This window comes from Charadrius vociferus, unplaced genomic scaffold (assembly GCF_000708025.1).
Source record: "Charadrius vociferus isolate BGI_N301 unplaced genomic scaffold, ASM70802v2 scaffold260, whole genome shotgun sequence".
Lineage (NCBI taxonomy): Eukaryota > Metazoa > Chordata > Aves > Charadriiformes > Charadriidae > Charadrius > Charadrius vociferus.
Genome location: NW_009646410.1, coordinates 1456935 through 1473876, shown reverse-complemented (window position 1 = coordinate 1473876; position 16942 = coordinate 1456935). Strand labels below are relative to the sequence as shown.

Below are 16942 nucleotides of genomic sequence, written 5' to 3'. Positions count from 1 at the left end.
CCCCCCCCCCCCCCCAGCCACAGGCTCAACATTTTTCAAAACAATTCATTTAACCTGGACCGCATCCCAGAGAATCTCATTTGTCCTGGAATCTTTCCCAGAACAACAGCCCCATTACGAAGGAGTATTCAAACAAATACCTCCTGCAAGTGCCAGTGTTTCTGACAACAAAACCCTTCTCGGCTTGAAATATTATGGCTTAGTTGTGGTGATTTATTAGAGGCGCCTGGCACCTTTTGCTATCTTCACAGCACTTTACAATATTACAAACTGTAAACAGGTAGGGGTGACTTCCCCCACCCTGAAAAGCAGTGACATTGTAGGTGGAACAGGACAATGATGCATACGCCAAGATTTGGGCACCTTACCCACCTCCGAGCACTTTGGCCCGCTTAAAACGATTGGAATTGCAGCAGCAGGAGAAAAACACAAAAGGTTTAATTGCTTAATGTGGTTATGAATAAGGCATCAGCTTTACCTTTCCCAAATACTTCTCCTACATCTCAGTGGAACAGTTTTTCCTGTGGATTTACAAGGGTGCAATGCCTGTCCCCCCGAGCCGGGGCTCTCAGATGGGTCTATTCCATTCTCCAAGCTGGGAACTGGGAAGGGAAATCTTGAAGAAAGGAGGGATTCAGAAATTACCCGCTTTTTGGTCAAGTTGATGTAGTTTTTGTTCAAGACAGGACAAATGCATCCTAATTAAGGGTCAAAAATGAAGCACTGGAAATTCCCACTGTAGCAAATGGGATTCTTTTGTATGGTCAGGGATTATAACTCCGACGAATTTCTTGGCTGTTACAGAGAACCATAAATTCTGGCTCCACTAAAGGTAATGAGAGTTTTGCTATTGACTTCAGTGGATTTGACCGGGATTTTAGCTGCACCGTTTGCATTATGTGCAAACAGGTTCTTCAAAGGACAGCTCTTGACCTTGAAAATCTTGTATTATGGCAGTGATGTCTCACAACTCCAGATTCATCTTTCCTCCGTTGTGTCCGCATTTTTTTTTTTTCCTGGTGTTCAACAGTCGCTATTCATCCACATTCTTATTACTATGCAAATTTCAACATCTTATTTCTAATCTGTTCAAATCTCTTACCGTTCTGAACGGTGCTGAAATTATGTTCTGCTTAAAGGCTTTCAAATGACACTGCTTGTAAAAACTTCTCCGTCTTATCTGGGAGAAATGTCGAAAATGATGGCATGTACAGAAGAATTAAAGACAGCTACATTCACTTACCAGCGGAAGGCAACCCCTGGCAGACAGAGTAAATGAAAGCACATTGACAAGCACCAGGAGGCAGCTGCAAGTACAGGTACAGCGGTGCAGGTAGAGAGCCAGCCCTTGGTATCTGCAATACGCTGTTTCTAAGAATATCTCTGAATTTAGCTCTAAGGCGTATATCCCAACCACGCACACCAGGAAGGACAATTCTACACTCGCTCATTTTTCCATTCATCTCACACTGAGATCTCTATCAATTCAGCACATTTATGTTCATTTTACAGGCATTTAGAGACACCATTTTCCCTTCTTTCACAGATGTTCCCATATAGAGCTTCCAAAACCTGCTAGAATAGGTACTGCTGCAAAAAAACAGACACGAAGAAATATTTTTCCGCTGGGAATTTTGCTCCGGGGCTACAGCTAGCTCAGGATGGAGCCCAGGCTGTACGGACCATAACCCGTGGGGAACCAGGCAGGGGGACACTCAGCGTTGAGCCAGGCCAACTGCTCACTGTCGCATTGCCAAAAAGTTCAGAGGAAAGGAGTTATCTCTAAGAGCCTGGACTTTGTAAGTTGTGGAGGGTCTTTGCAAGTTGTGGAGGGTCTTTGCAAAGCCATTCCACAGGTCTGGACACCAACACCTCACTGGAAACCGACTTGCTGCAACTTGCTGCCTCCCACTGAATAGCTTGGAAAATCCCAGCTATTGCTCTATTGGAAAATCCTGGGTTTTGTCCCAGCGGACAGATGTGTACCTGACTGGGACTTGTGATGTGCGGGATTCCTCTCGCCCAGGGAGGCAGGACAGGGGCTGGAGTACGGCGGCTGGAACATGTAGCTGTCATTTGGCAACGAGTGGGTGCGCCCCACCGAAGGCTTTCTCACGCTCAGCAAGTCCTTGCTGGGAGACAGGGTCAGCGTGTCGTCTTTGGAGCGGAGATCAGCCTACGGGGAAAAACCCAGTGAGGAAGGAAGACGTGATGGGATGGGAAGAGGAGAAGTGCCCAGAAACGCTAGCGACAGCCATTGCAATCGGTATGGCACGATGGGCATGCACATCGTCAGTATGTACAAGTTGCACGAATGGATCTACCAGGAAGCTATACCCCTCATTTTGTATTGTCAATAAATTGTCACACGGAATGAACCACAGAAACAGAGGAAGCGACACTGTAGTAATAAACCATGACTATTTCAGGGATATGCAAAGAAGGCATCATGCCTCAAGGCCAGCAAAGGTCACATGCTTGGCGTAACTTTGATCCTCTGCAATAACAGTAAAGCTCTCTCTATGGGCCCTCATCAGCAAGTCAGACTTTTGCAAAGGTGAGTAGTTTCCTCTTCTAACAATAAACGAAAAAAGAAACAAATACAAAAACTAGTTTACAGAAAATATTCTCTATTCTGGCTCCCAGCACAATTTTATTGGGTTTTCCTCTCACATAATGCATAACTAAACCCATTTTATTGAAAGGGATATCTACACCTACTGCTTCAGGGTTAGAGCCATTCTCTAATTAGAAGGGATCTAATGCAAGGGAGGGTTATTGTATAGATGTTGACTGTGGAGTTTTTACAGACAAAGAGTCTTTTGGAATGGGCAGCACCAGAGGCAATATCAAATGAGGTGGATTCAGGTCTGATTTCATAAGGAAATATCTCCATCCTAGAAATGTTCTTGGGTATTATTGTGTTGGACGGTGCTAGCAAAAATGGAAGCAAAGTCAACTTCCCTGGATATTTTTAATGAAAGGATTATTTCATCTTCAGAAGGTCTCCATTGAAAAACACAGAAATAAGATGTGACACTGCAGTTCGATACAGTATATTGCTGATCATTTTTGGAAAACTTTAAATCTTATTTTCTGACAAACCTTCCTTTCACTCAGTGCATTACAGGTTTTCTGAAATCAACATTGAGATTTTTTTCCCAATTTCATCCTTCAGTCATAAAAACAAAACTTAACTATGGCATTTCATTTGCACAGGAAACGTGATGAGATTAAAAGGAATTTAGAAAAAGGAAAAAAAAATGAGGAAAATAGAAGAAAAGAAAAAAAAAAGAAAGACCACTGTTGTAAATTTAATGAAGGAAAGGGATCTGCACTATCATGCAGCATTAGTTTCAGTCCTTGGGAATGTGCCGATTGGGATACAGCCTAGGTGAGAGAGACTGCAGTCTCCTCATATAGCTCAGGGAAGGAGAGCAAAACCTGTGCTGGTAAAGCTCAACTTGGGTTGAGGGAACCTCTCTGTTCCTCCCTGCCTTCCTCTTCCGAGCAGTATGTTTATGCTATTTAGCTTTCACATTATTTAGCTTAAAGCAGAAAAGATGGTCTGAAACCTGAGATTTCAAAATTCAAAACCATTTGGATCTGAACACGAGAATTTGGATTCAAGATCCTGTCCAAACCCAACCTTTAATGAACCTTTAGGTTCATTGACAGGATCCAATACCGCAGCGGGCTCGTTTCCACTTTCTGATCATCTCGGGGGAAATCTCGGGAGTGAACTTCATGAAAACCATTGAAAATGGCTGCAAAATGATCCTCCAAGTCCCGCTCACAAACAGAGCAGCGGGAACACATGACTTCTTGGTTCACTGGTAGTTTTGAAAAACATGTTGTTTTGGCTTGACTGAAAATCAAATCTGAGTTTTTCGTGAACCAAAAAAAACAACCAAAAACCCAACCCAAATCTATTTTGAGTCAAACAAAACATTCTGAGATATTTTCCAACTAAAGCTGTGTCTAAATGAAGTGTAGAAATATTGCATTTCAAAAAGATTTCAATGAAAGCTTGCCGTTTTTCAGGAGTTTGGGAAACTGTTTTGACCAAAACACTTTGTTGGTATTGACACAAATTCACAAAATGCTTTGTTCAACCTGTTGTTTTTGTTTTTGGTTTTTTTTTTGAGAAAAAACATCTCCTTGGCTATACCCTTGAGACTTTGCTGTGCTGTCAAACAGTTTTTCTAATCTCATTCAAAACCAGAAGGGCCCTCTCCTCAGCCCAGCTCTCCAGACTAACTAATTTTGAAACAAAAAGTCCCATACAAAATGTTAAACGTAGCTTACAAAATCTTTTGCACGTGATGCCATGAAGCATGATGGGAAATATTGTCACGGTTTAAGAGATGTTTCCCAAATAAGTGCTAATTAGGATGACAGTCAACTACAATGGCAGAAAATTTATCAACAACACAAACATCCAAAGGCAGGTACATGAACAACAACAAAGAAAACAAAAATGATCCAAAAATGTTGGAAAAGGAGTTATGTCTGTTGTACAGCAGAAAAAAAGCACTTGACCGCTACACAGCTAAAAATGTCTAATGTTTCAAAGAGGAGATGGTTAAGGCAGGGTTCAAAATACTGGTTATTTCATTCAAAAAGACACAAAATAATCCAAACTACTTCTTTTTTTTTTTTTTTTTTCCTAGCAGGATGACTGCTAGTAAGAATTCACAGAACAAGCAGCATCTCGGAGAGATCCTCATCTGATATTTGTAAAATAAAGTCTGGCACCAATCACGCAAAAAGCCTTGTGGTGCCTGTGTTCATAAAGACAAAAATCCATTACACACCAAAGGGCTGTAGATGACCCCTCAGCAGAGGACACATGAGTCATGAGCTCATGGGTGTCTCTTCCATGCAGCATCACTGATTTGTTTCAGATGGGGAGGAAATTTCAGCCTTGATGCTTTCCAAAGCTTTTTTTTTTTTTACTATTTATTTTACTTGTAGAAAACACATTGTTTTTACATACGACTCCAAAGGAAAAAAAGAAACAAATACTTGTTCCTCGCAAGGAGCCAAGTTTGTGGACAAGAGTGATAACAACCCAGGACCTAATGGCATTAAGGACAACGTCCTGTTCAGGGGAAAGGTTGGTGCTATTTGGAAATGGGCTTGAACTGAAAATGCCATTAGGCAGGTGCAGAGAGGTGGAAGCAGTATTTCGAACCCTGTAAACATCAGACTATACAGCGACCAGTGTATGTACATTGCTTTCCAGAGCATTAAGTAAGTGTGTGTTAGTATCATCAGGAAAAGAGTCATCCGTCAGAGCTAAGGACCAGGACTTTTCAGAGAGAATATCTGACGTCAGAGACAGAGCCTCCATCTCAGCTAGAGGGATCTAAAGGGAGAGATGATTAAGCATAAGAAACCAGGACACAAATCTTTTGGAAAAGAAATGAAAAAAAAAAAAGGTATCATAATCTAAATACTTCTAGACACTAAAGCCATATCCCTGCAGTGGGAGAAGCTACATCATGCACATTGTTACCGGGGCCAGAATGTTAAAGAAATGAAATATAATAAAGAAATGAAAAAAAAGAGTGGGACATTCATACTTAAATGCTTACCAGTGAGCTGGGAGGGAGTTTAAAACCATACACTAATGCTAGCATTGTATTTTGGTGTTCTCCTGTCTAGATGAAGAAGCAAAAGTAACATTACTTTCATGCTAAAGATATTTATCCTCTTGGCTATGATCAAATACAAGAGGCTTCAAGGTCTTCCGACTTCTCTGAAGTTGTTCCTACCCACTAACCACGCTGTTTGCTTGGCCTCTAAGCTCATCTGGTTGAGCCTGCAAAGATTCCCCAGCACCAAAATTATTTTGCAGGTGGGCTATGGAGCGTGCCTTTCCTTGCACTCCGGGGAGGGTACGGCGATACCCCCTCCCCGAGAGACAGGTGGGACAATAATTAACTTCTTAATGGCTAAAAGGGGACAGGGAGACACCTAAGGCTTGATTTCGGTCAGCGAGTGCCTTCCTGGTGCCTTCAGTGGCTTTGGCCAGCTAAAGAGCCTCCAGTGCCTGGGTAAGCACCAATAACTGTCCTACTAAAAGAACCACCTGCATCTTTCAGCCCCCAAATGCCACCCCAGCCCTGGCCCCAGCAGCCTCCTCTGGCTCCGAGCAAACCTGAGCTGGGAATAGGTGCTGCGCTGCCACACCAACGCATCTTACACAAACGCATCCCCGCTGAAGGCATTCAAGGAACTGAGAAAAATCTTGATCAAAGTATTGATGAAGCTCTCTCCCTAGACACAGAGCTCTACTTATAAGAAATGTGAAATGTCACTTCAGGTTTTGGAGAGAAAGGGGGAAAAGGGGACCGCAGCATCTCCCCCTGAGCAGCATCCCAGAGAGCATCCCGAGAGGCTGCCCGGAGAGGTGGTGGAGTCTCCTCCTCTGGAGATATTCAAAACCTGCCTGGATGCGTTCCTCTCCAACCTGCTGTGGGTGACCCTGGTTTGGCACGGGGGTTGAACTGGATGATCTCTGAAGGTCCCTTCCAATCCCCACCACTCTGTGATCCCTGCTGCCAGGCACCGCACAGAGCGGGGCTTGCCCTGAAGCGCACGCTCAGCCCTCCCCACATCCCCACCTCGGGTACGTGTCTGAGGCCGGTGCCCACAGCAGTGGGAGAGCAGCACTGGGGACGGCATTTTGTCAGGTAACCTACAGACCTGGTTCACGCCTGCAGGAGCCTCCTGGTCAGGACAAGTCCCAGGTGCTTCCTTTTCATTTCTTACTGTGGGGTTTTTTTTTTCCTTCCTATCTCTATGCTTGAAAAGTCTTTCAACAGCAATATATCTTCCAGGAGAAACCACAGAGGCCCAGATCTGTTGCACTTAAGTTGTCAGAGGGCTGGATTTTCTCACTCTTAGAAATGGCATCAGTGGGGTGAAACAAACCCAGTGATGAGTGAACCTTGAGAGGCTCCAAACTCCAGCTGAGATAAAGAAGAGAGTCGGGCTCCTCTCATCTAACCTCGGGTTTGCTATCTCCTCTACAACGGTCATCTGCTGGCAATAGATGAGAGAGATGCTTTGGAGGAGCTCCTGATCTCATACGAAGCTCCCCAAAAAAGCATCACTGCAAAGGCTGCCAACACGAGGACGGTGATCCCTAACGGGGACAGATTCAACGCACCGACTGGAGTCCAAACACACGGGGAAGGGTTGTGCTGGAGCACGGTGGACACCAGCAGCTCCCGCCTGACGGAGCTGCTCCGCCGGGAGCTGCTATTAATCAGGTTGCTTTCAGCAAGTCCCAGCACTGCTCTGAATTCCTGACTTGCCTGGGAACATGACAAATGGTGTGAACAGAAAAGCCAAAATGTAAACAAAACATCACCCCCCCTTCAGCCTCCCCTCGCCCAAAATTGAGGTTGAAGCCGTCAAAACATTTTGTTGGAAACATTCAGTTGATTTATACGGGTTTTAATTACAGGGGGGGAAAAATAAAATAGCTTAAATTTTAAAAGAAAAAGCCTTTTCAAAGTGTAACGCTATATTTTTTCATTACAAAAAATGTCAAAACAAAACCTTTTTTTTTTTTTTTTTTTGCTGCAGCAGCACTTTGCGGTGAAAAATGTTGTGACAAAAAAATTTCCAACCAGCTCGCGCTGAGTTTCCTACTGACCCTCTGCCTTCCCCGCCAAAGCTACCGTCTCTATTCCTCCGGCACTTCTTAGGGGCAACCACTTCCTATAGCTTAATAGACCTCAATCTGGAAAGTGATACACAGCAATCAGAGGGAGACATGTTATCCCGCTATATAAAGATCTGCAGTAGGATTTCATTTTACCTAAGCTTGTTCCTTTCCTCTAATGAACCACCGCGTTGGATAATTTAGAGTGTCAGTGAGCTCATAAATAAGCACACTGATTTAACAAGAAAACTTCTGCTATTTTTAGCCAGAAATGAAAAAAAAAAAAAAATAGATCAAGAAATATGGAATTTGCTCAATTCCAACTGCAGGAAAAAATAGGTATGCTTGAATTATTATTATTATGGCCACTGCTGTGATTTAGGGAAAATATTTGCTCTAAAGAATAACAGGCTTGAGAAAGGGGTTATTTTATTCTAAGAAGTAAATGAACTAATTTTAAACAAGTATTACAGCCCTTGTTCGAGAAAGCGCTGGAGCACACGATTACTTAAGTACATCATTAAGGGCTGCCTCGCCTTCGAAATTCAGTTTAGATCAGAGATGAGGATCTAGTTTACAATGACCCACTTGCAAGAAGCCTCTTTAGGAAAATCATTCGAAACTGGATTTTCGTGCAGAGTAAGTGGGCACAAAATGCAGAGACCATTTTACCATCCCCACCAGCTCAGGCTCTGTGCTGGGAAAACCCCACACCGTACTCCAGACCCTGCAGACGTGTCCTGACATCGCTACGGAGCCCTGGTTAGGAGCGAGAAGCCAAATCCGAGAACCCCACTGCAGGATGGAGACAGGATTTTTGTACATTCTCCCTACAACACTCGTGAACGGTAAATCTCAATGAAAAACTTCTTACTGTGTCGAAGAGGGAAACGCAGAGCCTGTACTTTTCCTCTTGCATTGATATACAACATCATAAACCAAGATATTATCTCAACTCCCACAGAAAAAGCCAACATGACTTATGCTTCAAAATCCCTTTGACTACATTACCTGAAGTAAAGAACTTTAACTCTCTATTAAAGGTCTCGGTCAAATCGAGTTTGGATGGAGACTTTGCAGGAAATTAGGAATATTAACCTGGTTCTCAGAGTTGTAATATTCGGGAGCTGGGAGGGCATAATGATGGCACACAGAGCCTGACAGGTTGTCCATCAGCTTCAGCTCTCCTTCCAGAGATTCCTGGATCAGCAGTGATATGGTATCAAACAAGTGCCTTTCCTAGGAGGGGTGGTGTATAGCATGCAGAAAGATAGAGCAAGCCAAAAAGAGAGAGGAAAAAAAGCGAGGGACAGAGACAGAGAGAGAAAAGGACAGTGTATAAAACCCAACGAACAAAAGGGGGAAAAAACAGAATGGGGGGGTGGGGGGAGGGGGGAAGACGGAAACGTTCAGGGAGAATAGCAGTAACAGCAACAACGGGACAGGAGAGGTGAGGCAGGAGAGGAGAGAGAACAGTGCAGTAATATCACGGTGAGCAGTGACAGCGTTCTCACACATTACTAGAGACGGGGCCGACGCCGGCTGCCCCGGGACCGTGGTGCTCCCGCTCAGGGCCCTCCGCGGGGACAGTCCTCGCTCTCAGCAAACACGGCCGGTTACTCCTGGGATCTGAGCCGTATAACGGGGTGGGGATAGCAGCGTCTTGGTACTTGGTGCTGTGAATTTCTACAGGACACTACTGCTGTAAGGTTTCTATACCCACTGTCCGCATTTCTGAGCAAGAAGACCTAATATTTGACACCTAAACCCATATCCAGGGGCCACATAAATTCAAATAACCTGACTTGAAGAGAAGCTGAGCATCCTGTCCGTGAAAGCTGCTGATGCCCAGGATGGACACGCGTCAGGTCACTAATTCATGTGCCAGACATGGGTTGAGGTGCCTCGGTTGTCCTGGCCAAGCTCAAACCAGCTTGGCACAGCACAGCCGCCGGCAGGTTACACGGAGCAGGGTCTGGCTTTCGCAGGCAGCGTGGGAGCAATTTAAGGGTTGCATCTTTCACGTAGGGAACGCCTACTACGTACAATGAAATGAGGACCGTTGTTACAGTCAAACAGCACACGGTGCAAAAATCCTGGGGAACAGGCAAGCAAAAGAGCATGCTGACCACATGTCCTTGTGCAGGATCGTGTCCTGGGAATTGTATTCCTCTGCTATCGTGCCAAAGCATCAGATTTTTCCTGAAGATTTTGGCTGGGAGAATAAATAGTGGGAATAAAATCTCCTGGAGGTTTTTGAGGCTTCTGTTTGAGTGAAAGAGCAAGAAACACACTCTGGAGATGATTAGAATAAGCCCTTTCCAAAGCCACCTTCAGAGAGGGCAGGTTTAAGAGACTGAGGAGCTGAGGGTATCCTTCCCGCTGATTTCTCTTGCAATTTCTCTTTTTGCCAGTGTGAGGACTGTTACAGGACAACAGCGCTGAGGAGTTTGCCAGTACTCTGCTTAACATGTACAACAGCAACAGTTGGGACGCGTTGCTTCTTCCTAGAGGACGTAATGAGCCTGGATTTCCCCATATTGCCCTGAACTCCTCTTTTCTGTGCCAAAGAGCAGCTTTGGACTCCATCTCAGACATCAGTGACTCCTAATGGCACCCGAAATTTCCAGTAGCTTAAGAACTGAAACAAAGCTTAAGTAGGGATTTACTCTTTTTCACCCTTGGACTAAAGATCATAAATGAGTTTTTCATGTATTAGAATACTCATTAGTCCACCCCAGGCAGAAGCCAAGATATGCTGTTGTGAAATCATGATGTAATAAAAACTAATGAGGTCTGTGTAGGGTTTAACCCAATTTGCAATCAGCTAAGACTGAAAAAAAGGCTGGACCATTTTTCTTGTATAATTCCAGTTCAGTTCCCTCCCGAAGGACCTGTCTGGGTCTTGACCTCACCTCTCTCATTCCTCAGACTGAGTCTTCATCCAAAAACTGTACTTTGGAGAGACTTTTTGCAGCTCGTAGCAGCTACCACGTTATAGCCCTGCCCCGGCGCTGCTCCTGCTGGTGGGAGTTTTGCCACCAGTTCTGGTGAGCTCAGGTTTGAGTCCCCTCTGGATTCTTCTATTGTCACAATAATCTTTTCTTACAAGCTGGATTGTGGGGATGGATTTTAAATTGAAGTTACATAAAGCAAATTTAATACTTAAGCAAAGATTAACCAAGTTTTATTCCTCTTTTATGTTGCGGCTCATGGTCTGCATTAGAAAGGCAAACACATTATGCTCATGACTTTGTTATCACAAAGGACCTAGCCCAAACTGGATTAGAGCAGATTTGGAGCTAGCTCTGAACTGGGTGGCCTGGGTACATCTCCAGAACAAATTGCAAAGCTCTCTACCTCTGAACAGATGCATCAAGGTGGTCTGGAGACCTGCCTAGGGTCTCTTCCCTGGAGCATGGGTTCCCACACCACGCAACAATCGGTCAGCAGACAGAGAGGAATACAAGCCCCGGATGTACGGTACACCCACTCCTTCATTACTGACTCGTGCATGTCTTCCCTTAGCAAATATGCAGGTCAAGCCCTCTTCACCCTCCAACTGAGATTCTCACCATAGGGTAAACTAATGAGAGCTGAGAATCCACCTTGATTTGCATGGGATTGGTACATCCGCGAGGGCTCTCGGGTCTCCCTCCACTGGCGCTGCCTGGCCACGCAAAGATGTCCGAGGGGCTGTGTTGGCCAGGGGTGATTGTCTTCATTTCCATCTCCAGTTCTGCTTCAAGCTCTGCCTCCTCTTTAGCCTCCTTGTTGCTCTCCTCCAAGTGCTTCATGAGCACGGCGATCACCACGTTCACCAGGACAAACTGGGCCGTGAGCACAAAGGAGACGAAGTAGATGGGTGAAATGACGGTGTTGTAACAGGTGGACTCCTGGTCACAGTCTCGCAGCGTGTCCTGGAAACAGGGGGGAAATGATAGAGGGATGTGAAGAGGTTCCAGCATGGACCTCGGTTTGCTGGCTGGACATCTGGCTGCGATGGGTTCTCCCTTCACGCAGAAAACTGATAAGATTGGGCAAATGTCATGTCTAGAATGGCAAAATACTTGCCAGTAAGACCTTACGTTTCTGTGCTAGTCACCACAAGCACGCTCAGGGGAAATCATCATCAGGTGTGTGACAACAGCCATCAACACCCTGCTGCTCCTGAAGGAAAGGCTGCTTGACCAGGTTAGAGACCAAATCCACAGGAGTGGCAGACAGATCCAGGGCAAAGCAGCGTGCAGCTCCAACCCATCAGCTGTCCCACAGCAGCTGGGCTTGCAGACAGTCTTTCCTCAAGTTCACACCCTGTCATTAAGAGTTTGGCCACCTTACACTCACCACGGGCTACAAATGGACAGAGAAGTGATTTCTTCAGACTAGCTAGCACCCTGTGTATTCATAGACCAGATTTCTTCACAATAGCATGCCTGTATGGCTGTCCCCGAAGAGAGACTCTCTTTCGGAAACCTGGATTTTCCCAGAAAAAAAAAGTCCAACAACAAAGTAATATCAACGACAATAGTAATAGTAACTGGAGACTTAAGGAAAAAATAATACTAATGCATGTCACTGAGCTGAACTTGTGCTATGTGAGAGATGAGTCCCTTTAGTTTTAACCCTTCTTTTTAAGTTGCTCTCTGAGGGTAAAAAAGGGAATATGTGGAGTATGCCATGAGCCTGCAACCCTGGGCACTGCACTGCTGGGAGGAGGGAACAGAAACGTTAAGAGACTTTGCCCAGTGCACGAATGAAGATGCCACCTCAGTGCAGGACCTGAGTGTCCTGACTGAGCATCGTTACCAGTCTGGAGCAAAGTTGACAGCTTCTAATTCAGCAATTATAGGCAATTTTCTTTCCATGGGTCTCTTACCTTCATTATCCCATTCCAGTTGTCTCCTGTGGATACTCGGAAGAGAGTCAGAAAGGCCATCCCAAAGTTTCTGAAGGTGGCGTGCCGTCCCAGCCCCTCGCAGGGGTGCGTGTCGTCGCACTCTGCAGGACCAAGCATGGCCGTGAGACCCCGGCTCGCACACCGCTCCCACCCCCTCCACCGGCACGGGAAGACTCACCAAGGTCTCCAAACAGCTCCACTCCAAGAGCTGCAAATATGAAAAACAACAACATGAAGAGAAGACCCAGATTCCCCACCTGGAAAGAGAAAAAGAAATGGGGGAAAAAAACACAAAAAAAAGAAGATTCATTGATTTTTTTGTTCCAGACCTGTTTCTTGCTGTATTCTTTAATCCAAAACTTAAATTGCTTCAGGGGAAAAATGACCTCAATGTGGGGACTGTATCTCAGACTGTGCTTCGGAAGGGAAATGTGATTCTCTAATGACAGTAAAGGTAAAATGATTAGCATTCCTCTGCAATGGGAAATTAGCTCTGGGCCAGAAGAGATCTGGTTTGATATGGCAGTGGGTTACCTGCGGCAGCGCTTGCATCACGGTGTCCAACAGGGCTCTCATCCCTACAGCCATCTTCAGCAACTTCAACACTGCGGAAAACACGTTCGTAATATGGTAACGGCAGCATTAGCACGGAGCCACAAACTCAGTCCCTCTCCCAGGAGCCACCGATTACAGGAAGAGAAATGCGAAATCATGTCAAGGGTTCTCCATTAGCTGCTTTATTCTCTGGCCTTTTTATATTGCTCCTGGTTGCTTGGATACTATTAAAATCCCGTGAATAGCAGCATCACCTATCCTGAGATTTGGAGAAAGCGTTGTCGTTCTGCCTGGCTTTTCCTTTCCCCACTTTATCTCTGTTGGACCCATCTCCTTCTTCCTCTGATTATCGTGAGCAGTTACTTTCCCAGCCCTGGGGCTACTTTCCCACTTCCATAGGCTACCCACTTTCATACGTGATTCGCTGAGGAGCTGATTTACACATCCCTTCCAGAAGGTTGCATTTCCAATTGGAAACCGCATGTATTTTTAATTCTGAAAGGGATCCAATGCACAGGAAAAACACTTTTTTCCGCCCCTTGAGACACAGCAGCATTTCATTTCTCCTCTAGTTCCTTCTTTGCTTAGATGAGGGCTGCAATCAGAGCAATTATGCCTCAGAGCTCAACACTGCCCTTCGGGAGGGTCTGGGAGTACTTTATTAAGGGCCTGAGCACTCCCATTTTACGTCTTCATCATTTGGCCCTGAGACCTCCCTGTTCTGAAAAACCAGGCCCTGAAGAAGCTGGCTTCCCACCTCGGGTGTGTGTCGTTAGGCGTCTGAGGGGACAGATGGATGCAGAGTGACGAGGCACGCTTTGTCACCGAGTGGTGAGATGTAAAGTCCCACGGGAAATTAAATTTATTAGATGCTTGTCTTTTAAAGCCAATGTACTCGAGCTTGTGTTCTCTAATCCCCGTCAGAGACAACTTTGATTTGACTGGCATATTTTTCCCAGGTACGTCTCCGGGAGTTACAGCCACAACTATTTCTCCTTTATTTCTAAGCTCTCGGCCTTCGTCCTCTTAAGATAGAAACACATGGTCAGTTGGCTGAGCTTTTTGGCTCCTCACAAGTATTTTCCCCCATTGTTCTTTTATTTGTTTACAGCCTGTTGATGCCAGAACTATGCGCATCATGATGGGGATGTGCCCCAGAACCATTTCCCAACGCTTAACGCTCTCCTGGAGGGGACCCTGCTCCTCGAACACAAGCCAATTCTGCTTTATTCATCTCACCTCGAGCAATCCTGAGAACCCTCATGATTCGGATAATAGTGGGGTTAATTGGTAGCGAAGCGTTCACCTCGATCTCTTCCAAAGTGATGCCCATGATAGACAGCAGCACGATTGCCAGATCTAATTGGTTCCATCTGGAGACAACACAAAATGAAGTTTAACATCTACTAAGAAGCTGGCAAAGGGAGGTAGCTTGTTTCACACGAATTCCAGTCATTTCAATGGTTCTAGCACTCAAATGAATCTGCAGCATTTTTCTGAGGGTATTATACAAAAGCAGTTATGTTATGAAATCATTATAACTAATGCATCTCGTTAGAAAACCAGCCAATTCCAAAGATATTCTTGACTAAGGGGAAACAGAAACATAAGCTGGACAGTTTTCTACCCAGAGGCTGCAGACCTCAGGGGAGACGCTGCGGTATCTGTCCGGCCACTTCTAGACATGGCAGTCGTGGACCTCAGAGAGAACCGGACCCCCTGTCCAGTCCTTACCACAAAAATCACCTGGGAGAAGGAAAAACCCCAAGGATTCGTGCCAGATCAGAGGCGTAATCCCAGCACGCGCACCTGAAACGTAGGGAGAAGGTGTGCAGAACCATTGCCCGGCTGCTGACGGGCTCGTGTCACCTCCTGCTCAGTGCCAGCACTCTTGGTATTAACATTGAAGGAAGCAAAAATGGGTGGACAAACATTCACCAAGGACATAAAATCTGTATGTGTGAGGTAAGACAGTGAAAATCCAGAAAAATAAGCAATTTCATCTGCTGCTCAGCATCTGCGTAAAAAGAGGTCCCTTTTCTCTTTCATTTCCACTCAGGTCCAGATTCTCTTTTGGCATAAATTTTGTCACTTCACCAGGTCCTCTTGATTATATGGACATGTAACTGGTGTGAGAGAAGAACCAGCCGTTCTATGTGAGACTCACTCCTATTTTGTCCACCCCCAAGGGCCAAAGTGGTGCACTCACACTCCTTGGCATGCACGATCCTTTCTCCAACTCACATCCCAAAGGTCCACCTACCCTGGTTTCAATCAGTCACACCAAAAAGCGTTCACACATCTCAGACTGACATCACCAGGAAGAGCATCGGGGTCCAAGACACTGAATTTGGGCAGCTGTCTCCAGAAACCTGGAGCTTTTGTACCTGTCTTGGAAGAAGCGACGAAATCCGAAGGCGATAAGCTTGAAAACAGACTCCAGGACAAAGATAACGGTGAAGATGTAATTGCAAATCTTCAGGGCTTCATCAAGAACCTGGGATGTGGACACAGGACGTGGGTTAGATGCTAGCTCTGCCGAGGGGCTGTGCTCCTGCAAACCTGCGCTCCTCTCCGTTCACCGGTTACTCATTTCCAAACTACAGATAAAAGGCTCCAACTGTGGGCTCTCCCTGACGACAAATGCCCGAGGGACAAGTCCCCGTATGTCAGGGAGCGCACAGTACACATCCCTGCCCGGCCCCAACCCAGCTGATATGACCCACAGGAGGGGCTGACACAAACCCAAGGCACATCTCAACCCCCCCGGCAGTGACGCAGCCCCGGCTGGGACCGCCTGGGTCAGCCGCAGGAGCTGCGGCATTTGCAGGTGTCAGCAGTGCAAAAGCCCTCGTGCTCTCGGCAGAAAGCTGAATTTCATCCCACTTGCTCATTTGTGCACTGCTGCAAGAGCCGTGGGCTGGCCGGGACCGTGGAAGCGCTGGCCAAATGGCTTCTTTGTGGCAGCCTGCCGTTTACTCCTCACCTTGAGCTTTTGGCAAGGAGCAGGACAGAGGGACGGCGTGCCAGCAGGAGCCAGTGTCTCGGGTTTTCCTCTGCCCACCCTTCCCTCTGCAGAAGTCACAGCCTTGCCACTGTCACAGGTGCCTCCTGGCCAGGACAACTCCTGCGCAGTCAGGCATTAAGCCACGTCAGAGGTGATTTCATCCCAAAAGTCCTGCTCCTGAAGGAGCACTGTGGTAGCAGCACCCTGCACGGCCCCTTAAGTAACGTGCGTTGAATTTCTCACTGCTGGCAAACGAGATGGTAATAACTGTGTCCAGGGCACTGTTAGGGAACGTGGGAGATGGCAACGGAGTGCTCTCAGACCAAAACCAAGACTTACTGAGCCTCAAGCGGGAGAAATTATAGCAGAGGGGACTTAAGCCACGCGACAGTTTAGCTTCAAGCATCCATGGACAAAAACCGCCCCACTTGCCCAAGAAGTACAAGCCCAGCCACCAAAGGAAGCTGTGGCTCTGAAGGAGCCTCCCTGTCATACTGCAGGGGACCTGGGCCCTGCCAGCAAACGAGAATATTTATTTGGCAGAAGCAGATTTTGCCCAGTAGCGCTTTGCTCCAACCACCTCTATGCCCACGGCAGCCCCTCCTCTCGCCGGGCACCCACAGCATCTCCGGCTGGGATCTCATCCACGGCGCATCCCGGGGTATCCCACCACCAACCCCTTCCAGCACCAACATGCCGAGCAGCGGTTAGCTCCGATATAAAGCTCTCTGGTACGTTTAGCCTTCGAAATATTTGCAGGATCCCAACCATCGGTCACCCAGGGCAGAGAGATTTTGGG

At 46.3% G+C, this 16942-nt stretch overlaps 1 protein-coding gene across 1 annotated transcript in view; it reads right to left on the bottom strand.

The window, feature by feature from the left end:
* CACNA1G (calcium channel, voltage-dependent, T type, alpha 1G subunit) overlaps window positions 1-16942 on the bottom strand; it is a 102247-nt gene that overhangs the window by 6798 nt on the left and 78507 nt on the right. Inside the window, 8 exon segments of the mRNA XM_009879686.1 lie at window positions 1987-2176; window positions 8780-8920; window positions 11257-11601; window positions 12561-12682; window positions 12760-12838; window positions 13116-13186; window positions 14376-14509; window positions 15524-15633. Coding sequence (XP_009877988.1) covers window positions 1987-2176; window positions 8780-8920; window positions 11257-11601; window positions 12561-12682; window positions 12760-12838; window positions 13116-13186; window positions 14376-14509; window positions 15524-15633 — 1192 coding nt within the window.